This window comes from Sturnus vulgaris, chromosome 5, assembly GCF_052056855.1.
Source record: "Sturnus vulgaris isolate bStuVul1 chromosome 5, bStuVul1.hap1, whole genome shotgun sequence".
Classification (NCBI taxonomy): domain Eukaryota; kingdom Metazoa; phylum Chordata; class Aves; order Passeriformes; family Sturnidae; genus Sturnus; species Sturnus vulgaris.
Window position 1 is genome coordinate 34938583 of NC_142247.1, and position 26930 is coordinate 34965512.

Here is a 26930-nt window from a genome sequence, read left to right on the forward strand (position 1 = left end):
AGTGTAGGCAGCTGGCACTTGAAGTAGCCAGTTAGTAAGATGTCAGCAGGGATTACCCCACTGAGGACCTCCTGTCCCTAAAACCTAGCCAACCTGAACATATTTTGGGCCACATTTGTAGCCATTCATTAATTCCTACACCTTCATCCACCAATGAACTCTTCACTGCCCTGACACTCATTTAGTATCTAAAAGAGGATGGTTATTAGCACTTGGTACACTACAACAGATTATATGGCTTTTGATTTGGATCTCAAATCAAGTGTAAGACACGTGGAACCACAGTCAGTGGGTGGCATCTGGAATACAAACCAAAGGAAGCCTGAACAAAACCCTGCTCCTTGAGGTTTTCTGCCTGATTAGTCTCTGCCTGACAGCCAGAGCACCTGATACCTGTAGAGAAAAAATGGAGAAAGTCTCACCCACTTTCACTGTGAGTCAGGTACCCGGGGCGTTGTCACTTACTTCCTTCAAAGCAGTATTCCACCACGTAGCCGTCCAGCCCTGCCGCCCCAATCTGGTCTGGTGGCCTCCACTTCATTGTCACCGAGGTGTCGGTCACACTGTCCACTGCCAGCAGAGTTGGGGGGCTGGTAACAGCTGAAGCAGGCAGGGAGAAGGCAGAACACCGTGTTACAATTAAAGCTTCGTGTTTATGGTCTGAGTTCCCCTAGTTTAGTATCACAAGTTATCCTGCCTACCAGGATGATTTCCCACCATCCCTGGCATGTCCTTCCCAATTAGGACCACACTAGCAGAAATCAGCTACCTCATCCCATATCTGCTCACAGCCTGACCCAGAGATAAATTCCTCCTGCTGAGAAGAGAGAAGGACAAGCAGCTGTAGCTGGTAGAGCAGAGAAGTCGGGAGCAGTGTATTCTACCTCAGCAGGTATGCTCTGGCAAGAAGGGAGCATGGCTGGGGCTGTACCTGCTCCCTCCTTCCTCCTCCTCCGCATTCTGGGGGTGCTACTGAGCAAGGGGGGAGCCTTTGCTGATCTACAGAACAAGACTCCTTTCTTTTACAGGGTCTTGTGGCTGTCAAAATAGTTTGAAAATGTGTTTTTTAATAAGAAAAGTCCCCTGAGTTAGCCTGTCACTATGTGAATGACAAAACCTTCTAGCTGTCACACTAATATAGAAATTATATAATGAGGTGACTACACCAACGTATTAATGGCTATTTTCTAAATGCATACCTATCTCTGTGGTCTTGGCTACTTACCTAAAGGAACAAAGGACTTGGAAGGCATACTTGGCTTGGACATGCCAATGGCATTGACAGCAAACACACGGACCTCATAAGCAACACCTTCAATCATTTTCTTTGGCTCAAAAGTTGTTTCCTTACACAGTTCAAAATTCAGCCTCATCCACCTGGAGCTCTGTTTCTTTTTCCTCTCAATGAAATATCCTTTTGACCAGAAAAGATTTTATTATAGTAACTGATGGCATAAAGATCAGTAATAAAGGGTCTATTTTTTGACATTTTTTAATCTGGATACTCCTCAATATCCCCTTCTAGCTTCAGAGTGATTTAGGGATAATTTTCCCTATTGCAAGCTATATGATAGTCACCTGTTTCGTTTTCATGGCCATATATGAAGTTTTTTTGGGCTTTACTTAGAAGACTTCTGTGTTTAGTTCAGAGTGAAAAGGGCCTGAGTAAAAATACCTCTCACTTTCACCTTGGTTCAGTTTCTTAAATCAGTAAATGGTTTCTGAAATTCCTTTTAATATTCAAACAGGCTGATAAGAGTTCAAAGTTGCTTCGTAAGAGGTTGTCTTTCAAGCAGGAGGATTGATACTGTGGTAACATACAAAGTGACAAATCTCAAAGCATTAGAAAAAGAGATATCTGATAAAGTCAAAGAGTAGGTAGAACATTCTAGCTACTGAATATTCACAGTGCCACTTTCCAGGGCCTAAGCTAAACTCTGATCCTGTTGCATCCACTATTCGATGTTTGCTTCTTTTGTCTATATCAGAGAGTCACCACCAAAAAAAAAAAAAAAGGAAAAGTATGTACCTAAAATGGGTGATCCACCATCATTTGCTGGAGGTTCCCAGGTCATAATACACCAGTCTTCACCCACCTCAGTCACATTTGGTGCCTGAGGAGGATCAGGGACATCTGTTGTGAACAAAGTGAATATTATTTAAAAAAAAAAAATCTCCTTTATTCATAGGTTGAAATTAAAAATGTCAAATAAGAAAGAAATCTAAATAGTTTTTGAGGTGGAACAGGAGTTCCTAATGAGGAGAGAGAAAGAGAAAAAAAGAAAGTTAGTGGATCCTGGCTGGTGGTTAGGAATGGATGAATGCCAAGGTCTTCTGCACGGTCGAGACACTTGAGAGGCTCTCGAGGGCATGTGCCAAGGCAGAGCCCACAGCCACAGGGAGAGTGGAGAACCAGCAGTGATAAGGGCAGCCTGAGGCAACCAGAGAAGTCTGGCTCCTGGCAGCAGTGATAATTAACTCCTACTTATATCCCATCCAAGTTCCTACTCCCTTCAGTAACACCCAGCCTCAGTAGCCTTACATCTCAAGTCTCAATTGCCTGGAAATTGTGGAAGAATTGGAAAATGGAAGTTTCCTGAGACTCTACCACAGTATAAAAGACATGGCTCATGGCCACTGTTTCACATGACTTACCAACCACTTTAATGTTGATTAGAGCTGAATCCTCTCCAGCCTCGTTCTTTAAAGTGATTCTGAAAGGACCCGAATCCTCCCTCTCAGCTGCATCAATGACCAGGCAGCTGCTGTCTGGGTACGTTTCTGCCCGTATTCTTCCACTGTCTGTGACCATCTGGGAACAACAGTGAGCAGAGGGAAAAGTCATATTTTCTGGATTTGAGAATCAAAATACTCAAAAATCAAAACTCGAAAGAAGTACAGTCTGCTTCAATAAAAATATTAAAGCAACTGTTAGAAAAAACACACCAAACCTCAGCATTTCGGTCACCTAATGATGAGAAAAATGACAAAATAACTAAAATAAGTGATGGTTACTGTAGATTACATAAGTAATGGTAACAGTTTACTACTCAGTTAAGCCATTGCATCACAAAGGATGAGGCACAGGCTTCTCCTGTGAGCAAGAAAATACTTTTGTAAACACCACATATCATTAATTTGATGGAAAAAGAATAGAGGATTCTCACAAAAGTTAAATCAAAATTTCAGTCATTCACTTTAAAGGTCAGAGTGATTATTACGGTCAGTAGTTTCTCCTCACAAATTTCAATTGCTGTGACATATTTTGGAGTAGGAGCTCTCCTGGAATAATTCCCTATTTGGACAGGACCACAGGTGATGACACTACAATTAATATTTGAAAAATAGTTGTCACACATTTGACCAGATAGGTCTGATGAATGCAGTAGTGGTAACATGTCCGAGCTTCTACACTGCACAATGAAAATTTAAATGTGAAAAACAACTATTTCAGTATTTACACAGCCAAGGATTGATCTAAGCAAAAGTTCTGCATTAAGATACCAGATGCAAGACCCCAATTGCCCAGCCTATTGTTTCATTTGAGGCCTGAACTCCATTAGACTTTATCATTAATTTTCCAAAACCAGACTGTATAAAAGCTTCCTGCCAAAACCTGGCAGCCATTCTGGGCATCAAATGTATAGAAGAAGTAGCCATCTGCTAAATTTTCATGAGTTTTCTTCTGCATCCCATACATTCTTCTCCTCTACCATTTTTCTATAGCAAACCCATATCTCTTTCCTCAATCATTTCAGCCTTTCCTTTAAAAGACCCAAAAGATACTAAATAATATTTATCTGTTTCACCCTTCTTTTTTGAGCAAGGAGCATTTTTAAATAGAGGGCATTTCCCTCTGATTTTCTGCCATTAAAATCAGTGTCTTCAAAAGGCTAAAGATTTTTTTTTTTTTAAGGAAAAGACTCTGTGTTAAGCTAAAGAAACATTTGCAATGACGATGTACCTTGTCCCCTCTGCTCCAAAAGACTTTTGGGGTTGGTTCACCAGTGATGGGGATCTCAAGTCGTAGTTTATTTCCTGCCACTACTGTCACAGTGTTATTTTCCCCAAGCCCATCCAGGTGAAGTTTAGGAGGATCTGAAGAAGGAGAGAGATGGTCAAAGTTTGATATGTAGCTGCTGCTCTGAGAGTTTAGTGACCTGGCACAGGTCTGTAACACACAAAAACATGCTCTATGTTTTATTTTTTTTTTTCGGTATTTTTAAGCAATTGAATTTTGTTTCGAAGAAAACTTGGGAAGAAAAATCTATTTAATAAAATAGTTGCCTGATGAAAAATAAATCATGGCACCATAGACATTTTAGAATAATAAGACCATATGAAAAAACCCACAACTGTTTTCCTGAGGCAGAATTATGTATATTCAGGTAACTTCTGAGAGCATTTTCCTCTAAGTGGTTCTTGAGAATTTCAGTTGTTTCAGGGCTTTTTTATGGCACATTTAACCACGCTTCAGCCTTCACTGTCCTTACAGTATAAAATTTATTAACCCCAATCCTTTTCAGAAAACAAAATTATCACTTTCGTTATACACTGTGTGTATGGAGAACAAGTAATTAATATCCTTTTGCAACTTTTTTTAACTTATTAGAAATATAACAATGGTCACTCCCCTCTAGTACTACTTCCCTCTTCTTTCTCCCCTAAATCTCAGCAACATTTTGTCTAATACAGATATCCTACGTCTCTCAGGTTCAATTAAAAACATGTTTTCTAAAACTTTGTTCATTTATATTGCTCTCCTTTCAAGTTCCAAACTGCTGATTGCAGCTAGAAGTGGGAATAGTCATTGCCTTGTTTTATTTTTGTTTGAAATACTGGGACCACTAACAAGCCTTCTGCTTTGCTGAATGAATCAGAGCTGGCCAGAACAATTTTGGCCTCTAGATAGCATTCAATGTTTTTAGTGAATAGGTAAATATGTGCTTATTCTACTACTCTCTCATCAAACTAAATCACATTTTGCAATGCTAGCAAGCCAGTTCTTAAAGATATCAGTGTATATCTGAGAAGTGGATAGGTGCAGGTGTTTTGCACAAACTCTTCATAGTGGTTTAGGTTTAGGAGCTCAGCCTCAAGGAGCCTGCCCCAGGAGCTCCCCCCAGCACATGAACTATGAGCAGGTCCTGAGCACAGGCAAAGAACTCTCCCAGCAGCTCAACTGCACTTTGCCAAAGCTGCAGGTGTGTGTTCTCTGGTGGATGCCTGCTCAGAGGATACAAAGTGGTTGTAATCAGGGGTATTTCAGGCTGCTTTTAATTCCCAAACATCACAGAAAGATATTCTATACAGGTCACTGTGCAGTATACTTACCCACAATATGTACTTTGCATGGAATATTAATGTTGTAGGCATCTGGCACAAACATGTATTCACCTTCATCATCAACAGCAGAAACTGGTATAACAAATCTGTGAATTCTGTAAAATAATTGAAAAAGAAATTAATGTAAATTATGTTTGAAGACTGCTTGAAGATATAAGGAAATATTTGTGGAAATTTTAGATCTGTGTAAGTCTGTAACATTAGTGACTGAAAAATCCTTTGCTGGTTGCCTGGTGGTATTTTAGGCAATCAAATGCTGTGTGCTTTGTACAAAATATTATTGAGACAACCACCAAATAATGTGACCAGTTTTAATATTGTTTGTTTGAACACAGAGCAAGAAAAATATAGGCGTGTAATCTTTTTTCCATGGAGATTCTATACTGCTGCCATTCAATTTCAATTTGGTTATTCAAGAAAAAATCTGTAGGTGATCCCATTGTGGGAATATTCTGACTTTTGTTGGAGCATCTTTGTGAGTTGGTACAAACAGGAGCTATGAGAAAAAGAGGCATAGAAAGAAAAGAGAAAAAGAACTGTATATTTTTAATAGTGTCTAATAATAATTTTATTTTTCTGCTTAAAATCCCATACAAACAGCAACAGCAATGGCAAGAAAAATCAATAGCTTGAACTTAGGTGGATTGAGGATTTGATTATTATCCTCCACAGCCAAAATACACAAGATTAAAGGAAGCAAGGAGACATGGCTTTTAAAATGACAGAAATAAATATGTCTTGAGGGACAGAGGTTAGGCTTGATTAGCAGATAATTTTTAGTGAAATAACCCAAATAGTGGCACATCTCCAGAGTGTCACTCCAAAAATCCAAGTCAATACACAACAGGCTTACCTCCCTTTGTGATAAAGCTTTACACGGTCACTAGCTTCAATCAGCTGCCCATTTTTGTACCATTTCCCTTCCACATTCTCAGATATCTCACACTTCAAGTGGATTTCCTGTCCCAGCCTCACAGTCTGGTCTTGTAGTGCAAGTGATATCTTCAATGGTCTCACTTAGGAACACAGAAGCAGGTACATTAAAGAAAGATGATCAGGAGCCATAGGGGATAATTTCCAACTTGATAATAAAACAGCATGAATTGGTCAGGGTGCCAATTTGTACAAAATAGTCAAGAGCAGCATGAGTATTACAAATAAAAATGTTCATTTATGCATAGTGCAAGATAACTTCAGAGGATGGATCAGATAAATTTAGTTTAAAAACACAAGTACTTTAAAGAGATACTGCACAAACAAAGTTGAGAGGGCTATGCAGTCATGTCCTTGTGCCTAGTTTTGGCTTTCCTGTGAAAGGACTGAAGAAAAGCAGATACTTCCCTTGAAAATTCACTTTTTTGACCTATTGTACCTGTGGACGGATCACTTTGTTTTCCATCTTAATGGAGTGACAGAAAGTTAACAAGCAGAGCTAGTTCATGGCCTGCTACTGGAAATAGTGTCTAAAGGGAAGTCACTATTCTGGAGATTCACAGCAAAAAACTTGGTGCGGAAATTAAATCTCCTTTTCAACCCCCAGGGAAAGGCAAGAAAATTGTTCATTTCTGTATGCCAGCCCACTGTGACATATGAATTCGAGAGCAAGGTGGATGATACTCACAGTCAACAGCAAGCTTGGCTTCTGATTGCCCTCCAGTTGTCATTACTGAGTAAGTTGCAGTGTCATTTTTGGCAGCTTCCTCTATGACCAAAGTGTGTTTTTTACCCTCAACCTTAATTCGATACCGAGATTTAGGATCGTTGGTAAGTTCTACGCCATTTCTAAACCTAATGGAAAGCAAAGAATTTTTATTTTTCCAAAGGAAGTCCTGTGCAAGAAAGACTTCCACAGACTGAAACTCCCAGAGAAAATTTTGCATTACTACAAAGCACTAGAAAAGGTTAAACAAACTCATCCATGAATGTATAAGGGTATTTTTGGTGTTGCTACATTTTTGAATAAAGTTTTCTTGAGATTTTCTTAACAGTTTTCAGGTTTACTGGTGTAGGAAAAGCTGCCCACGTTTTTGCCCATGATTAAAAGCTTCTGGGTTTTATTTCCATGGAAGCTGCTCAAAGTGTGGCTTACCATTTCACATTTGCATCATCCTCAGACACTTCACAGCTCAGTTCTACTCGTTCACCCACATAAGTGCTGGTATCCTCCAGGCCTTTGGTGACCAAAATCGGAGGATCTTTGGAAAGAAAAAATTACAGATTTACAATCTGAGAGGGAAAACCAAGAGAAAGAGATTTTCTATATCATGCTGTAGAAGGCAATATTACTTTCAAGTTCTAATATGAGTATCAGTGCAGCCTTTTCTGCCTTAAATCAGAAAAGTTGTTGCTCTTTAGAATGCTAGAGGAAATTTGCTCAATAAAAGTAGAACTTCTTCATATTAACACCTGTTCTGCTTTGGTAATCAGCACCATGGGAGCAAAGAGAGTGAAGATAGAGCCTCCCATTCATAGGTGTTGATAGTCTTCCCTCAAATCAGTGCTAATGGAGTGAAAACTGGCTTCTCGAAAGCCTGATCTGAAGGCACTTGGGCAATATCAGAGTCCCCACGTACCAAGTGTGGTGTTAGGGGAAGCCAGTGCTATGACACACAGGTCTCCAAAATGGCTTAAAATTTTGAAGGGCACCACAGCCCCCCTAGATCCCAATGCACAGTATCAAGTGAACTATATCCCCATTTCAGGGTTTTCACTAAGCTGCTAAATACAGGATGAGAAAAAGCAATGGCCAGGGATCACAGAAATACCAAGTGATCCTAACAGCTGCTAATACAAATTCAAAAATATAAGAAACCAGATCCTCTTTTTTAATTTCTGTTGCAGCCAAAGAAACCACATAAATTTAGGGCAGGTGAAACAGCCCCAGGCTGACATAGTTACCTCTCACAAACAGTTCTGTGGAGCATTTCTCATCACCAGCTGTTACGTAATAGCGAGCATCATCTGTCATCGTGCAGTTATTGATGAATAAAATTCGCTGGTTACCTTTGTGCTCAAAAATGTATCTGTTTTGGACAGGACAAAGACACATTAGCAAAACTTCTGGACCTTTTTTTTTTTTTTTTCCTAAATGTAGAAAGTGCTGTAGGGATTTAGATGCAAATATTCTGGGGTTTACACAGTACTGGGAAAATTGTCCTTGGAAGCAATTTCCAAGTTTCAACAGAGCTGTCATAGACTTCTAACAAAAAAAGAGTGGTGTAGAGCACAATGAGCTGCTTCTGGCTTGTTCCAAGATCCCAGGTCTGAGTGATATGAAAACAAGAAATTAAAAAAAAAAAAAGAAGCTGGAGTCAAATGATGGCAAATAAAATGGAGTCTGAAACTCTAGATGAGTAAAGCTGAAAATAACCAGTAAGAGGACACCATCACTCATTCCAACATTTTTGTGAAGTGTAATAATAGCCAAAGTTAAGAAGTTAATATTATTGGTAGGCCAGATGGCACAAGATATCAGTAATGGGATATGGGGTTTTGGTAATGGGATATGGAGCCTTTCACCTTTATGTCACCAGTTTAGATCTGCTCCAGGTTTGTAATGACCAAAGCTCGTTAGCATCTGACAGCTGCTTCAGCAGCCTGGTAGAAATGCACTGGGGCACTCAATCCAACCCCTCCTGCTGGAGAGGAATCCATAGAACTGCCTGCAAAACACTTCTGAATTGCTCCTGCCAGATATAGAGGCTAAAGAAAAGGTACTCTACTATCCATTTTTTTGTCAATAATGAATTTTAACCAAAATCCTTTCTTGATTTTAACAGAATGAAAGAAATCTGCCTCATTTCTGTAAGAGGCTTTTTGTTAATTACTATATATTTTCTCAATTGGTCAGAGGAAAAATGTCTAGGATTTTGTGCTGCTGAGAAACATTTGATGAACATTACATTGTTATGCACATCTCCAGGTGTGTCTGACTGTGGAATGGGGTTTTCTGCACCAGGTTGTAAGAGCTGGTTATATCCACAAAATATACTGGGCTCAACTTCCAGGCACTGCTCTACATGTACTCGATTGTCTGTGCCTGCACTTCGTCCGGGAAAAGCCAGAGAATAAATCAATGTGCAGGTGGTACAGGTGAAGAAGCATGTGTACACTAGACCTGTTGCTCATGACTGATGCTGCAGGCTGTTGACTTCAGTGTGTTAAAGTTAACAGGGCAGTGGAAGCTGAGACAAACCTCACACCCCTTTTCTTGGGTGGTTTATGAGCCAGATGGGTGTGTGATGTTAACATCTTAGCACACAATTACTGTAGAAAGACTGTGTCCACCTCCAGACACAGGACCAAGGACAAGTGATTTATTTACTCACAGTGCTTCCCGATTTTTGAAAAACTACTGAGTAGGAAATTGTGCCACTTTTCTGAGGATCTCTAACACTTCTGTCTTGAGACAAAAGAGACAAGCTGTATTACATTTAGCCTACAGTGGACTTTTCTGGGTCTTGAGCAATATAACATTGTTTGCATACTCTTTACATCTAATGAAATTCAGAAATAAAATTGGTGCAACCTGAGCAAAGAGAGGGATCTATGCAACACACTTGTTAAGGGACTACATGTGTATCCATTTTATTGCTTACATATACTAAGATCATCACTTACTTTGCACTTGGTCGTATTTCTTGGCCATTTTTATACCACTTGAGTTCCACTGTTGGATCTGCTAGCTCCACCATGAACCTTACTTTACCTCCTTTGTCCACCTGGTATGCAGGATCAAGGCCTTTGGCAAAAGCTGTTGTGGAAGTCAAGTGTTATTTTAACATGAGATCAGAACACAAGAATATGGATGCTGAAATGACGTTGCATAAATCTCGTCAAAGTTATCAGAATATATGCACACAAAGTTATGCATAGTCTCACACTGGTCTGCATAGAATAATCTAGAAACATTAGAATAAGCACAAAACTGCAGATTTGGTTATCCTGACCAAGATGGTATCTCTTCAAGACTTTGAAGTGATACACATAGGACCAGGTAGATGCATCAAATGAAATGCATAAATAAAAATTAATGTGTAGTACCATAATATATGTTATGATGTGAGGTAATGGATGAGGAGAGAGGATATATCAGGCAGCTGGGTTACAGGTGTATTTGTGGAGGACTTCACCTACATAAAAGGGATACCTCCAGGAAACCAGTGACACAGCAAATGTATATACTGCATTCAGCTCTGAAATGCTGAAATGCCACAGTAGTATCCTGGGCAGTGTATTGTATTTATATGTGTGTGCAAACATATCCTGTGGCATATACACGTACTTTATATACACATATATGTATATATTTCTGTATGTAATTACACCTCTCACACTATTCAGTAGGATAGGTGGGGAAAGACAGGGCTGAATGTCCTCACCCAGTGCAGGGTGGAGGCTCTGTAGTATAGCTGGGGTTCCTGAGCAGTAGAGATTAAATGCAAAATGAGATTATGAAGAGCAAATGCTGCATGTGTTTGGATTGACCTCTGTTCAGAGCAGAAGATATTTATGGTAACACAAGGTCTAATTTCTGTATTGCTTGATCAGGTGGCACCTTTCCACACACCTGGCGGACATTGTTCCAGATGGAACCAGTGTTTGACAGAGAGGGAGGGATGCTTTAGGTAAGCACTGAGTTGGATGAGGTGTTTACACTTCCACCATGGACCAAAGCTGCCTTCTGATTAACTCCTTGCAGGAACGAGTTGTAGTGTGAAAGTCCCCTTGTGTGGAAGTGGAGAATATTTGGGTTTTTCAGGTGGATGGTCGTGTGTGACTAACGAGCACAGGAATATTCTGCCACATCCATACCTGCACTCTTCTTCACTTCCCTGCGCATGCGCTTCAGCCGCTTCAGCATCCCCCTGAGGTCGGTGATGCCGTACTGGAAAGCAATCTTCTCGTACTCGCTGGGATTCGCGTTCTTCAGCAGATCCCACACGTCCACCTCAGGCTCTTCCTCTTGCTGTTTAACCTCCCTGGCGTTAGCAAAACAGAATTATGGGTGAAGAGTTAGTGAGGCTTTATCACACGATAAAAAACAGAAGGTGAATCTATGGTGAGGCTAGAAATGTTTTGACCGAGATTTGACGGCTGCCATCATATTTTTTTATTTCACTCAGTAAGAGTGGAGTAGCTCAGAATGACATTCACACCTTACTTTATACTTCTTCAAGGCAGAATTTCAATGCAAGCTTTAATTGTCCTTTTCTGATGCAATCAGTTATGAGAATTTTTATATTGCTTCAATGCTTAAAAAAAAATACAGTTTGAAAATGTAATAGCATGCAGGCTAATCCCACTTAAATCTGTTTTATCTGCTGTAACTTGAGGGGAATCAATCACAATTTATGATGGCACTACTGAGTCTAAGCTATGCATTTCAAAATTAAATAAAAATGTTTTCAAACCCCCAGTTCTTGTAACAGCTACTGCAGGTGACTGATGACAGGACATTGAAATACAGGGACTCTGTGTCTGTTTATAGTTACACCAGTACTTCTCAGCGTTACTTAAAGTTGTCAAATGAATAGGAACTGGAGATTTCCACATCAACTTGGACTTGAAGGATGGATCTGTTCACTTCCATGTGTATCTCAGTCTTAAGAGCAGGAAATGTTTTCAGAGGCCTGTGTGAGGAATCACCTTTACACAGAAGTTTCAATACTGTATTTACTATCTGCAACTCCAGGCTAAGGCAACCAATAAAGAGAAGTATAATTATTTTCACAATGGCAGCAATTAAATGATAGAACAATGGAAGCATCCTAAACAAAATTATAATTTTTCAGATTGACAATTTAGCTCAAAAAACTGAACTGCTAGAACAATACTGGAATTGAAGAAGAAATTGAAGAAGAAATTGAAGAAGAAATCTAGATTTTTTTCCTCCCGTAATATCATTAGGACATAACATAGATCAGAAGCATTAAAATTTGATCTAGCTTGTCTGACAAAATCAGTACTTTTGAGAACAGAGCAAGAAAATAAACTTTTGAGAAATAAAAAAAATACCAAGCTTTGCAGCAAGGCACTGTTAGATGTGAGCTTTATGGAGTCTAAGAGGGGATTTTCTTTGACATATGCAGAAATAGCACTAAAGATCCCTGAGAATGTCTGCACAGTTGGATGAGGAACCATAGAAACCACCTTGCTGTTTAGTCCATGAAATTTATTAATTTCCATAATATTTTACTATGTCTGCAATTTTAAAAAGGAAGAGAGGTTCTCCCTGAGTAGTCTTTCAAATACAATAATTCTGAGACAGCAATGTAAGTTAGACAATCTCAGATATGTAATTTTATATTTTGTTCCTGTTATCCATGCTCAAGCTTTCCAGAGGGTGACTGTACAGTGAGTGCTGCCATTTCAGAGAGATTCCTTCTTCATGGGGGCAGGTTGAGATCAGCCCTCAAACACCTGTAAACTCTGGGGCAGCACTGTCCTCTCCCACGGCTGGCTGCTCACCAGTGTCCCTCCATGCCAAGGAGATGTGCACTCTGTGGGAATCCAAATAAAGCTCCCCTTTAAATCAGGCAGTGGTTGGGAATGAGGATCCTGATTTTCAACTTGGCTGAAAGACTCAATTTCAGGCTTGTTTTCCTCTTGCATAACTGGAGAACAAATGTTGATGCTTAGAGCAGGCCAACTTTGTTCTGAGACCTCAGTAATTGGAGCTGAGGCCAGAGGCAAATAGGGCATGGTATTTCCCAAGCAGACTGAGCTCGCCATGAAATCACTTTCAGATCTCTTCCCTAAAATGCACATTTTGTTGCAAGATGTACTTAAAAACTTAAAACAAGTAAACCAACCAAGGACCTAAATATTTGAGTGGTATTTAGATCTTGTGCCTCTTGGAATTTCATTCTGGTACTGATCCATTGCATTGACAAAGCATATCCAGTCATGGTGTGGCTTACTGAGATAAGACGTGATACGTCTGCCTGCCAACCAGCAGAAAATCAGAAAATAGACAGTATATTGATTCTATGCATTTAGGTTTGGTTTTTTTTAAAAAAAAACCCATGTTTCTAGTAGTATGAACCAAAAAGGAAAAGTTCTAGATCTTTCCTTGGTCATACAACCATAAAAAAAAAAAAAAAAAGAAGAAAGAATGCAATTCCAACATTGCCTGTTGTAAAAATTGAAATGAAACCATGGATTCGTCTTTGTAATAATGGATGTTAATATCCAGACATATGGATATTAATATCCACACTGTGGCTTAATTAATAGTTTTACTCAATTAAGCTCAGAAATATGAGGTTGCATTTCAGGGCCTGAAGGAAGGTGAACCAATTTGACCAAAGTCAAATAACGGTGTCTAAAACCTAAATATTTGCTTTGTCCATTAACCACACAGTAGGGATAGTATGTTTATATGGCTGTACAGTATTTATCTTATGAAACTTAAGAGTTAATTGTTAGTAAAGTGATAATGTCTCTTAAATCACATTTATCTTTCCACAAAAACACCAAGACCTCTCACATGCAACTCTCATGTTAGTACGGAAACACCGCACAGGCGGTCATGAGAAATGGTATGGCAAGTTTTATTAGTAGGGTGAAAAGACAAACTGAAGGTCCTAATTAGGGATGAGAAGATTGAAAAACCAAAGATCTGGTGGATTGGAATTGGACTGGGTAACTCTTTATTATTTTCAGCTTCAGCCTTTCCTGTGTGCTTTAGTTGCTTAAATGCTATCCTCACCCTCATAGCCAATGAGCCCACTGTGATCTTAATGTAATTAATACTACAGATTTTCCTTTCAGAGTAACTGGTAGATGAGATAAAGGATATAATTCCTTTTATAATTCTCTGTGATCAGCTGCCATTGATTTCCATGGCATATAGAATTTCTCTGCTTGATTTTAAAAGATCATGAATTAACTATTTTGTCTTAATGTGGTGAAAGACTAAACTGGGTTTAAGATCTGAAATAACTGTCATAACACCAGATTTTCAAGGCAAATCAGAGAAATCTGTACCTCAGTTTTTCTCAATCAAAACACTTGGGTTAAATAAAACATGACCAAGAATTTACATGTACATATTAAAAAAAAAAAAAGGTACAAAAATTATATCAATATCTAAGACTTGAAAACATACTATGTGATTTTTTCATATCAGGATGCTTATAAAATTGAGTAGAGATGTACCCAAAGAGATAAATTTAACCCTTGCAGTTTTTCTACTGCTGCACCAGACTTAATTTTCTGAACTGCTCATCCCTGTGTAGGAAATTGCCCCCCTCTGCCTTCCATGCAAACACAAAAGAAATAGCAAGTGAACAAAACATTATTGGCCTCTTTAGGCTGAGGGTCACTTTTTTTCCCAGCACACTCAAATCTGAGGTTTCTTTCCACACACTTTGAGGCAAAATTAATGGAACGTTTTTATATTATACTATGAGAACAATAACAGTTAGAAACATTAAAAAGTTGAAAGGTCACAAGGAGTTATTAATGCTACACCTGACTGTTTCTGTGTGTGAACCTAATGGTTTGCAATCCACACCTGCTCACTGCATCACTTGGTTCTCACCTACGTTTCAGGAGACCACTAAAGTCAAGTTCTCCTGCATCCTCTTGTCCTTCACCACTGTTATTAACAGAAAAAGATCAAATCTTTGTTCAATACAGGAGACTTAGACAACACACATTGCAAATGCTCTACACTTCTCATACACTCAACACTGTCCAGACACACGAATAATTGTATAAAATCAACACAAACTTGTATGCTTTTTCACACGGATTATGTTTCTGTAGACACTTGTGAAAAATAACACAAAGTTTTGTATTGCTTCTTCTTATACCTTGATGGCAAATTTTTGTAACTGAGTACATAAATTTGCCAAGGTTTGTGTTAGATTCCAGTAACACAAACAAATGGGAGCTAGACAGCACAACCAGCTTTGTTTTTCATTTTGTAGTGGACAAAACAAAGGGGTTGTGCTGATCTCTTGCTGTGAATACAAAACAAAAGTTTGCATTTCTGGGTGATAACTTTAACAATGCATAGCTCAGTCAAATACTGATTGAAAAATACTTAACCTTAAAGATTGAACCTTTCTCTAAATGAAGGGAGAAAACGGTTATAAAAAAGAATAAAACAGTACATTGTCCATTTTTACAGATAGAATCACAGTCCTGTGAAGGTGCATTTCTTTCTATGATGTGATCTTTAGCAGCATTATCTTATCATAGTGCATATATAGACAAAAGAACTGCCCTAAATATTTGTAAAAAGGGAAAAATAGTGCAAGTCTTAACTGAAATAAAGCCAGTGTTTGATCAAGATTTTACATGCAAGATATTACTTAGAAAATAAGTAAATACTGAGATATCTTCATCTGCTTGGGCAGAATAGTTACTGCATTTTTAAAAAATGTGCAAAGAAGGAAATGCACCTTGAATGTAATGTCATTTGTATTTATCTTTAAATTAGAGCACTCTAAATAAAAGCAGTTACCTGTGAATTACAGCTTTACTTGTAAATTAGCAAACAGCATTCATTATCTGTTTGTAAAATATTTTCATTCTATATATTTTTTATGTATATCATCACAAAAAGATGACAGCTATACTGGTAAGAGCTGCTACTTTATCAGAAAGGCAACAAACTTCAAGCCACAATGTAAATCTTACATTCTCTGTACTATACTATTTGTTGTTTCTCCTTACTGATGGTATTTACTGTTTACTGTAAGGTAACAAAGCCAGATCCTGTCTTCTTGAAATCAATGTGAATTTTCTCTCTGTTTTTAATCAGTGCAGGACTGGGACCAGGAACTTTCATATTGTGCCTGACAGCTTTCAGGAAACATGCAGTAGAATATTTTAGTGAATAAAAATTCATTTTTATAAACCTCCAAAGAAACATATATTTAATTGACTTAACTATTCAATGTTCCTTTAAATGAATGACACTCGCACATTAGGGGTATTCATTATCATATGTACTATCTTTGTGTTGTAACTATTTCATTCTACCCACCACCAATTACTCTAGATCCCACTTCTTTAATCTATATTTACAAAAACAGTTTTATAAAGTACTACAATTGTCTGACACAAGTTCTGTGCATGCTACCAGCATCCATTACTGAGGAACTTGATAGGATCACTGCAGTTACCTTCTTTTGAAAGCAGATCTGATGTCAATGGATGGAGCAGCTTGGGAAGATTCTATGAAATAACAGTAATACAGGAATTAAAAACATAATTTGAATCATGTATGTAATCAGTGTAATCTGGAATATGAAGTTTCCTGCTAAATGACCAGTGTCTGTGCTTCTTCTAATGCCCCTTGGCATCAGGTTCTGATATCTGTGAAGATGCTCAGTGCTAAGTGTACCATTTCTCTGAAGTACTTCCTGCAGTTCTGTGTAGGACATCTGTTTCTCTGATGTTTCTCTCCATTCTCCTGCCTGCCTTGTTCACAGGCTCTGGCCTTTTTTGTCTTCTCACTTGCTGTGCTTTCTCCCCTGCTGGCATCTTGTGCTCTCTCAGTACGCTCAGCATCAGAGGAAGGAGACAGAGACAGAGATGTAGTCTCTACAGCTACAGACTCACATTGATTCCTGGGGCAAGGAGGAATCCCCCTTGTGTGAATTACCCCTTTGGGACAGCCTGAATCAGATCAAATGGTTCTGATCCAGAGACAGTGAATGGATGGAGCCAGGCTGGCCCCTGCTTGCTGACCTCTAAGCACACACACAAAGCCCCGGGTTTGCTGTGCCAGAGCCTGATTTGAGTTCAATATTGTTTTTACCTGCCAGTTTTTCTAATTTCTGGATAAATATCTCACATGGTATCTATTCCAATGTTCATTTAGATAATAAATTACAGACACAAGAAAATTCTCAGAGCTCTAAACAAAAACATTCACTTTAAGTATTATCTCATTTAAAGGGTCTGAACAAAATGAAGTGTCATTTCAAATTAAATTAAAAAAAAAGAGAAAAGAAAAAAAAAAAGAAAGACATTCTTATCAATCTTTACAGATACAAATGGAACCTTACCAGTGACTTCAAGGTCAAAAGAGCAGCTATCAAATTTGTCCTTATAAGATACTTCACAGCGATAGTTCCCTGCATAGTTTTCCTTAGCTTTGATGATCTGCATCTCAAATGTGTGAATCTAAAAATCAAGCAAAGTTGTTTGTTAGCATGGGGGACGCATTTGCACAAAGCAGAAGTTAAAACATGAGTTTTTCAGACATGCACCAGAAATAAGGAATAACTCAAATAATGGGCTCTGAAAAGAAACTAGAACCCAGTAATGGCATCAGAAAATTTTGATTTCTCCACCATTATTTGTCCTGCACTGGGAGAGCAGAAATTCTGCTTCTGCAGAGGGTCAGAGATCACCACTGAAATCTGTGTGGGTTAGACTCCACCGCTCTTGAACTTCTACCTATTTTCTTAAGCTGATCTTTAAGCTCTCTTTGGAGCTTTGCCTGCATAAGAAGGAAAAGTAAAGACACACCTTAGTGTGACGCTCGAAGGACTCCTTCAGCTGCAGGTGCTTCCCCGCTTTACTGGCCAGATCCATCCATTTTCCTTTAAACCACTTAACATTTGGCTTTCGGAGAAGGTCTTTGGCTTCTACTTTGGCTATAAATGTAATATTCCCACCTTTCAGAAAGAGAAAAGAATAATGCAGCTGTTGAGGAACAGTTGAGGTTGGTCAGTTGCATCTCTACAAGTTTCTTCTGCTCCTGCTCCATTCAGCCTCCATGTGCTCTACCACAACATTAAGAGTCAGACAGAGTCACACAGAATACGAAAGTGCTGCAGTGGTGCAGAGGTTAATGATTTTGGTTCTGGAAGATCTGCTACCCTGCACAAGATCTTCTTGATATATCAATAACAGTACAGCCAAGAGTATCACAATAACCAGCTTTCTTCTCCAGAAACTATATCCCTTACCATTATGCTCAGTAAATTATTGTCTTGAATTAAACAATTGGGGTTTGCTTCTCTCCATACAGTCCTTTTGCCTTCAGAGTGGAGTTCACATCCAGCTGAAACCAGAGGCAGTACTTGCAGCTGAGGGCAGAACCTGAATGCCATAGAATCTGCACACACCATTCCCAGCTCAGCCTCTGTCTCTGGGAGTGGCTTTTGATTTTGTTCCTAGGCACTTACCAACACTCACTGTCCCACTCTGAGGTTTCTCGACGAACAAAGTGGATCTCTGGGAGTCATCGCGTTTTTCTGACTCTTCCGGAGCTCCTTCTCCAAGAGACCATACTGAGATGCAGAGAGAGGGGAAAATATGAATCATCTGAGGGTGTTTTACTCCCTCCAAAGTACACTTACCTGAACTTCCTAAACTCTCTATCCCTAGCACCTTTCTGTTCAGATGTCCTGAAAGACATGTAAGCTTTTGTTCACACTGTCATCCATTGCTTGGCTGTCACATTGTGTACAGCTCCTGCAAGAACGCTACCTCTGTGGTGACAGAAAATGAAACTATCAGGGAGGAAGAGAGGGGAACCTCATCAGCCAGGATGGGCACTGAGCAACTTGAATGGCACCAGCATTCAACCATGAGTGTTTTACAGAGGTGATGCACAAAAGTCAGCTCTTTGTTTTTCAGAAGAGATAGAGGTTCTGAAAACACAAACAGCTAGAAGCACAAAAATCCCCACATTTGATGCACAGTTTCACTGGATCTCTCTCAACCCAAACTAAGTCCATTGTACAAGCTGGTTCTTCCTCTATGTCTGCAAAGTAGGGCAGGAATGAAGTTCACTTCTGAACTTTCTTCTTTTCTGCCATGACAGAAGCAAAGAATTTGGGAACTGGTGAACACCATGCCCTGCCATATGCAAATCATGTAATATTCTATGGAAAAAGTAGTTTGTAAGATGGAAATGATTGTGAAATATGTTCAGACACTGCAGCTACTCTTCTGGAAACTGTGACTTTGGAACTGAAAAGGAACAACAGTACTGAGAAAAGCAGCAAGTAAGTGGTCTCCCCAGGGAAGAGCACTGTAGCAGGACAGCTCTGTGTTTCTGGTCTTTCTGTTTATCTGGACAGCCCTGGCTTTGTGCTATGCCATTACATCTTGGGTAAAACTATGGTCAAAGCTGATTCTGAGCAGAAAGTGCAAGGGCAGCAAGGCAGTGAATGCCTGTCTATTTTCTGCTCACTTTCTGCAGAGGCAAAGCATATCTCATATTCCAACCAGCAGTCCAAATGCCATCTCTCAATTTTTTAAGGAGTTATTGCCAGTACAGAGGGGAAACTAATTGAAGTTAGAGGTCAGAATAGTCTTTCTGATATGTAGTGATTACTGCTGTGGGAACCTTTTCAACTCATGAAAATTTCTACCACAAATGCAACATAGCCCATAGAAACCATGGGAAAATGCAAACAAATTTGTTTTATTATCCTAAAGTCTATTATGAATTTTTAAAAGGTATTGAAATGCAAGATAGCTTTGCTATAAAATATTTGTGCTTCAGTCAATTGTGGGTGATGTGCCTATTACTTCTGTATATGCCTGCTTGCACAACATTTCTCACAGGTAAAGACATTCACTTACATACACACATGTATGTACACATTTATACACACATACATGAAATGATTTACACAGACATGAATGAACCCAAATATATATAGATACATATCTATATATACTCTCTATAATCTAAATATTTAGATTATACCACTATAACATGGCAATATATGGAAACAACATGAGTCATGAGAATAAGTGAAGGTTATTGGTGGGAAGAGGATGAAGTGATGATAGCACAGGATCTGGTCAGGTGCAGTAACAAACCTAACATGCCATGGGGTGAAATGGAAAAAGGATATTAATAATGGAAAAAAGCTTACACGGAGTCATTAATTTGGTACCACATAAAAGAACACCTAAATATTATCATCATCCTTAGGTATTAACGATTTCCTATTTATTAAACAAACAGAACAGAATGTGGGTTTGAGGCGGGCTGGCATAGGCAGCTATGCCAGGTCTTTAACCATGGTTGAAGTACCAGCTGCTCATTTTGTTCCAGAGGCTGCAAATCCTCAAACCACGAGAGTGGGTGCAATGTGCGTTACCTGCCAGGGTAGGAAGAAAGAGGTTATGAGGATTTTGCTAAGTTTTCCCCACTGTCCTTTGAGGTGTGAGAAGAAGCCATTCTCCTACAGTCTTCTGCGACCTGTGTGTGGGATTGGGGTGAGGCTGAATGTAGGAATGGAATTCCTGTAGGCTGAGGAGGAATGGAACAGCTATGTATCTATCTATACAGAAACAAATATAGATAGATAGGTATGTATGTATGTGTCAAACACTGCTATTCATGTCCTGCTCTGTGCAGCACGGCCTTCTCTCGCTCCTGGTTTGGCTGCTGGAAACCTATTTGCCCTGGTACTTCGAAGCATTTCAACAGCTACGGTTTGCTACTGTCTAAACAATAAAAATAAAGTATTATCTTTTAAAAGTAAATTCTAAACAGTATTTTTATTATGTTTTTGGGAGTGTTTCATCATGTTTCTCAGGAGGTCTCACCTGAATCTTTTCTTTCCGCTGGCTTAGACATCCCATCTGAAAGGGAAGAGCAATTTAAATGACACCAGCTCAGAGATCACAGCTTAACTGACCTCAGATCACTGGGATTTGAAGAACATCGCTTCTTCATACAAGAAAATTAGACTAAATATTTGGGACCATATCCATGAGGAACTACTTGAATACCAGAAAAAAATGAGCAGCTAAGAAAAAACCCCAGAAATCTTCCCCACTTTTCCCTAGAAAATCTAAATTAGTTTAATTCCATTCAAGAGTTTCTTTAGAAAGGTTACATGAGGCTGATGGTTTTTTCCACGAATTGTGTAGTTCCAGGTAACAGATTATCTGTTCTTCAGTATTTGTCTGAGGGACAGTATTTTGATTATTTAAACAGTATACTTATTTATCTGGAGTTGCTTTTGGATATACTAACCAGTATTTGACCTTCCACTGGGACATCTACTAAAGACCTCAAGATAAAACTGGAAAGAGACTTAACTGATATAAGGGTTTTGTACTTCTGAACAGAAATTAATAAAATACAGGGCACTTTAAAATTTTTTCTAAGTCATATGTTTTGAGTTCAGTCCGCTAGTTTGGACTCTTTCTTCATTAATATTCAAGAGAAAAATACATACATACATACACACTCAAAGCACTATCACAGTCCTAACCTGCTGGTGGAGTACTAACTGAGGTGTCATCTTCATCTGTGAAAAGAAATACAAATGAAAAAGCACATGAAGAAACTGAAAGCACAGGTGATCATCTGCTTTTAAAAAACTACATGAAATGTAAAACCTGCAAAAGAAATGGAAATAAATTGCAATATTCAGGAGCATTCACAATGGGAGCTTCAAACTGATGAGGAAAGCTTTGCATAATTCAGTAGCTGAAATGGTAAACCTTGATGTTTCAAGCAAGTAAAAAACAAAATGAGATGTGGACTGTGATCTATGATTAAATCATGAGTTTATATGAGAGCTGCAGAGTGATTCTGTTTGTTAGAGATGTAATCTACAGTAATTACAATAAGAAAGCCACAATGAAATGAAGGAGAATCACATATCTAACCTGAGGAAGATGTCATTTCTCTGATGACCACGTCTGCAATTAAAATGTGCACCACATATGCATTCAGCATTATTACATCACATATGAAAAAGTTAAAACTAGTCGCCTCTATTTGTAATTTGTAATTTCTATACTATAATATTAATTTAAAGTGCAAGGAATACACAACTCAGTTTTTCCTCATATCAACAGAAGAATAATTTTAAATAAGAACTAATATCACCATGCTGGATTTTCCTTTTGATCACATAAAAGTTGGCTTTCATGAGGTATTAAATCACTACAAGCAATTGGTAGCCAGGTATTTTAAAATGTTTAATCATATAGAGTATATTGAGACTTGTATTTATATAAATCAAAAACCTGAGAAAACCATGAATCTGGCATTAAACATAAATACTGTAATCATGATTATTAGAAAACCAGAATAAGGTAAAGACCATCTATACAAGAGTCTCTTTGAATTTTAGATGTTGACTAAAAACCTCAGAGATCAGCTTTGATAAAAATAAGCAAAAAGTCCTAGTGTCTTAAAAGCCTAATGGTAGAAAAAGAAAGAAAAAAAACAAGGTATCCTTTGAAAGATAAAAATAAACCAGAGATATTTAGGATTTAATACATAAGTAATATGAAGATTACATGTTTTTATACATTATCAGAAAATAATCTGTAGAACATTTCAAAATGAGAACAGAGTTAAACAAGAACAACTTTGGAAAAATATCAACTCACGTCTTTAAAGATACTTTTTTGGGGGTTGAATTTTTTTATATCTTCTATTTCTGTTTCCATAATAAAATTTTAAATCTGAAAGTTATCCTTTGATTTTGACCTTAAAATTATAATTTAGCTATATTTTTTCAAGGAAAAATGTAATCACTATGACAAAACCACATATGACATATAGTTGCATTTTCATAAACACTGGAAATACTGAATTTTTGGGTTTGTTTAACCACTGAAGACTAATTAAATCTGTTAATAGAATTTATCTACTTCGCCATAACATTTTACTCATTCCTTTTTAATAATTCATCAAACTTCATTTTAAAGATCCCCTGGGAGGAGGATAAGAGCTGTAAAATGTATGCCTACACATGAAGGATTAATGTGTTATCTTGCAAATATCTTTTCATATTCATTCTTATTCTATTTCATAGGAAAAAAAAAAAGAATAATGGAAGAGTTCTCATGACCTGCATCATCCAATGCCATAAGCAGATGTTGGAAATGTTGATTTTCAGTAAAAGCACAGTAATGATTAAGTCATGTCAGACGTTTTAACTTACTGCATTAGCAACTAAATGGATGCAAGGCTATGTGCTTCCACTGCAAATATTTCTCCATAATTCATGAAAGCATTAAGTGTACTTTCAGTTCTTTTTGCCAATGATGTCACCATTGTGATTGATGATGGCTCAAAGAGCAATTTGGCTGAAAATAATAATTAAGACCAGCGTAAAACATTTGATGTGATGCATCCTACACGATGATGAAAGGACCACTCAGATTTCTCTTTCATTTAATCATTTGAAAAACTAAAAAACCCCAAAAAGAACTTATTAGTTTTGCAGAGGGATTGCTGGGGTTTCTCCAGGGTAATCTACCATTTTTTAAACAAAATCAAAGACCAACAAAGGAAACAAACAAACATGTCAGTAGTTTCAAGATGAAAGCTCAATTGAATGTTTTAGAAATGGAAAGAGTATGAAAAGAGTGCATGCTGGAGGAATTATTCTGATAAATGGGTAATTATCAATCCATCACTCCTTCTATCTCAGGCTTCTAGGACAAAATGGACTGACTATTGGTTCAGCAGCTAGAGCCAATTCCGTTTCTGTGATGAATGATTCCTCGTTTATGCTAGCAAGAAAGTCTACTTGAAAATAACAAAAATAGCAAAAATACCAGATATGCCTGTAGGACTATGACCATTAATTCACTACCCTTATCTTCTGCAAGTAAACATTTAATGTAATATATTTTTCAACCTGTTGAATGAGTTTGGTATGGGGAAATCAATTGATTAATTTGACAGTAGGCTGATAAGATGAATTACTCCATAGAAATCTTTATTCTTTGTCTGTGGCACACTCTCATTAACATCGAGGGTATGACTTGTTTCTAAATGATAATATTAACTGTGGAGCAGACTGAGCTGCATCAGGATTAGATTCTTGTTGAATGTTGGATGAAAGACCTCTCCATACCTCAAAAGAAGCTAATCTAAACACACTTAGTGTAATCTTAACATTAAAATTTCTGGCTGCTGGCACAGTAAATATAGAAAAATCAGTCAAAAAAAAAAGTACTTATTTATATATGAGCTGTTGGTATCAAGAATTTTAGACCTACTTTCCCCTTATCTGAAACATCCCACACAAAATGGAAGCTGCTATTCTGCCATCAGCCGCATTGTTGACAAACTTAATGTTGTGCAAAAGTGGCAAAAACATGTTAATTGTATATTATTTTATTTTTCTATTCTATTGTTTATGCTGAAATTAGGGAGCACAGAAAGACTGAGAGTTTCAAATTTAGTTGACTTCAGTTATCAATCTGATTTTCATAGGGAGCTCAGCAGTCCCATCCAGGGGACTTGGCACTTTGCAAATGGTAAATGAAGTACACACCCACAGAGGGGAACTTTTAGTAGGGAGATGAATGGATAAGTGAAACCTTGGAAAAATACAAGGATGACACATGCAATGAACGTTTTAGTAGATGGTTGGAAGAAACCTAGAGGAAAGGTATCAGTAATATATACAGAAATTTTAGTAGCTCTCTGAATGGCTGGATAGGACCTAAAAAAAGGAATGAGCAAATTGGCATTAAAATTTGATTATTATTCCAGCAAGTGGGAAAAAATTATAACATATTAAATCTGTAAGGTAATACTAAAATTAAAAATGAAGTCACAAGCATTTAAATGGAATGAATATAAGACAATGTAGTAAATTTGGAGGAATTTATGCTGATTCACATTTTTGTCTGAAAATAAAATGGATGATCACATATATTCTGAACTTTTACAACATTATTGTAGGTATTTTAAAACTGGCTTATTTTATTAAAGAAAATTTTATATTTACTGCTCTGAGCTACTAATTTAGAGAAAAATCCCATGAGATACAAAGAATTTACCACACTGTTTTTCATTTCATAACTTTACAGTGAACACAAAGGAGTATAAATATGTAATTTCACACAGACAATAAAAAGAAATGGAACAGTAAAACAGACACACAGATAGGTATATTCTATATTCCTAATATCTGTTGTTAATTTTTTCTCTGAGGGATGAGGTGAAAATGATGGACTATGGCACTTACATGGACTACCAAGATTTCTTTCCTGGATGTCAGGTTCCAGCACAGTCCCATTTCAGTGTCTACAGTCTATCTCATAAATTATCAGCAAACAGACCACAACTGCTGGCACACAAGTTTTATATAATTGCTGTGGAATTCAGATACGAAATGTTTCCCATCTCGTTCCCATTCAGGGAATTACCCAAATCTGCTACTTCTGAAGCTGCAGTCTTTTACATATAGCTTATATAAAAGCTAACATCAAACTGGTTCTGTCATAATTTCCTTGCTGAAGTGTCCATTTTCCAGTGTAAATTATTTTGGACAGGTTGGATGAATGGAACTTTTCCCGTTTTTTTGAATTATGCTCACCTATATAAAGAATTTGTTTTTCTGGCATACAAACCTGAAGGGATCACTCTATGAAAATATGTTTTCCCTTACTTCGTGGTACTCTGCAATAAAACAAGAGCTGATAGGAACAACTGCACTGTAACTAATTTTGAAAAGTATTACTACTGAGTGTCTGGCAATGGTATCTACTTTGCTTTGCAGAGGTGAAAACTTCACTGGAGCATGGCAGAAGGTCATCTACATATTAATATTCAGACTTCCATTGGAAATTTTACAGAGGCAAGAGCTGCCACCATGGACTGAAAGCGAGAAGATTTTCCATCGTAGGATCTCAAACAATTCTTTTTGGTAGTAAAATCCTCCTAGCACTGAGAGGTTTCACTCAAGAAGAACATTTTTCCTCCTAGAAAATACTTATCCTTCGCTAAATTCAAAACAGAAATATAGTAATGTTCCAGAAAATAATAGAAGTTCTGGATAAGTTACCTACCATGTTTTCGTTTTTATTCAGTGAAATGTAGGCTTGTAAGCAGTGAAAAAATCACCATTCATATTCAGTTTGGGAACAAACATTTCTCTCATATCCAAATTAAAGCAAGCAGAACTAACTGTTGGAATAGCTTGAGGCAAGACCTTCATCTTTTTTCCTATCATTAGGCATGCAAATTATTTCTGAATTTCATTTCCATTACCAAGCTGACAGATTTGATTATTCACACAAAATTTTGTGTGTCAAAATAATTGCTCAATGCAAGGATAACTGGCAAAATAGCATGCACTGAAGCCTGGTTCAGCATTCTCATTTTCAAAAGGGTACTTGAATCACACATTCTTAGTGTTTATATTTTGACTCTGCTGAGAAAAATAGCCATGCATGCCTTTGCCAAATAAATCTGCAAGTATCAAGTATGCATCCAGTCTGTGTAAAAGGCAAGATTTTGTTTGGAAGACACCAAAAGCCAGAATACATTTTCAAGCAAGCCATTTCTTGATTTGCCATAAAAAAGCATAATCATGCCAGATGAAAAGCAAGCATTGTGTCAGTTTTAAGCATATCTCAATCTGGTTTAGTCTTTGATCAGAACTAAGTTTTAAAAAAGAGATTATTCTTTTCAAAATAACTTGATAGGGTGTTTGATTTCTATTTTGACAAGGCTCTTACAAAAAGCAGGGGAATTTGGCCCTGCTCCCTCAAAATGTATCCTAACCAGTAGAATTGACAACAGAGATAGAATCTAATCTCAGCAGCACAAAAATATGTTAAAGCTGGAGCTGTTTTTTGCACAGGTTGCTAACAGTTCT

The 26930-nt window shown here is 37.7% G+C and overlaps 1 protein-coding gene across 1 annotated transcript in view; it reads right to left on the reverse strand.

Annotated features, from left to right (window-relative positions):
• The window catches only part of MYBPC1 (myosin binding protein C1), a 56788-nt gene that overhangs the window by 18193 nt on the left and 11665 nt on the right, over positions 1-26930 (reverse strand). The window contains exons 8-28 of the mRNA XM_088166107.1: positions 21964-21996; positions 21564-21599; positions 20890-20925; positions 18504-18608; positions 17842-17990; positions 17376-17493; positions 16488-16539; positions 14894-14950; positions 11161-11327; positions 9967-10099; positions 8245-8369; positions 7436-7541; positions 6968-7134; positions 6200-6362; positions 5335-5441; positions 3965-4098; positions 2656-2812; positions 2030-2134; positions 1226-1414; positions 466-600; positions 313-393 (exon numbers count right to left, since the gene is read on the reverse strand). Of these exons, the coding sequence (XP_088022233.1) occupies positions 313-393; positions 466-600; positions 1226-1414; positions 2030-2134; positions 2656-2812; positions 3965-4098; positions 5335-5441; positions 6200-6362; positions 6968-7134; positions 7436-7541; positions 8245-8369; positions 9967-10099; positions 11161-11327; positions 14894-14950; positions 16488-16539; positions 17376-17493; positions 17842-17990; positions 18504-18608; positions 20890-20925; positions 21564-21599; positions 21964-21996 (2355 nt within the window). The remainder of the gene's footprint in view (positions 1-312; positions 394-465; positions 601-1225; positions 1415-2029; positions 2135-2655; positions 2813-3964; positions 4099-5334; positions 5442-6199; positions 6363-6967; positions 7135-7435; positions 7542-8244; positions 8370-9966; positions 10100-11160; positions 11328-14893; positions 14951-16487; positions 16540-17375; positions 17494-17841; positions 17991-18503; positions 18609-20889; positions 20926-21563; positions 21600-21963; positions 21997-26930) is intronic.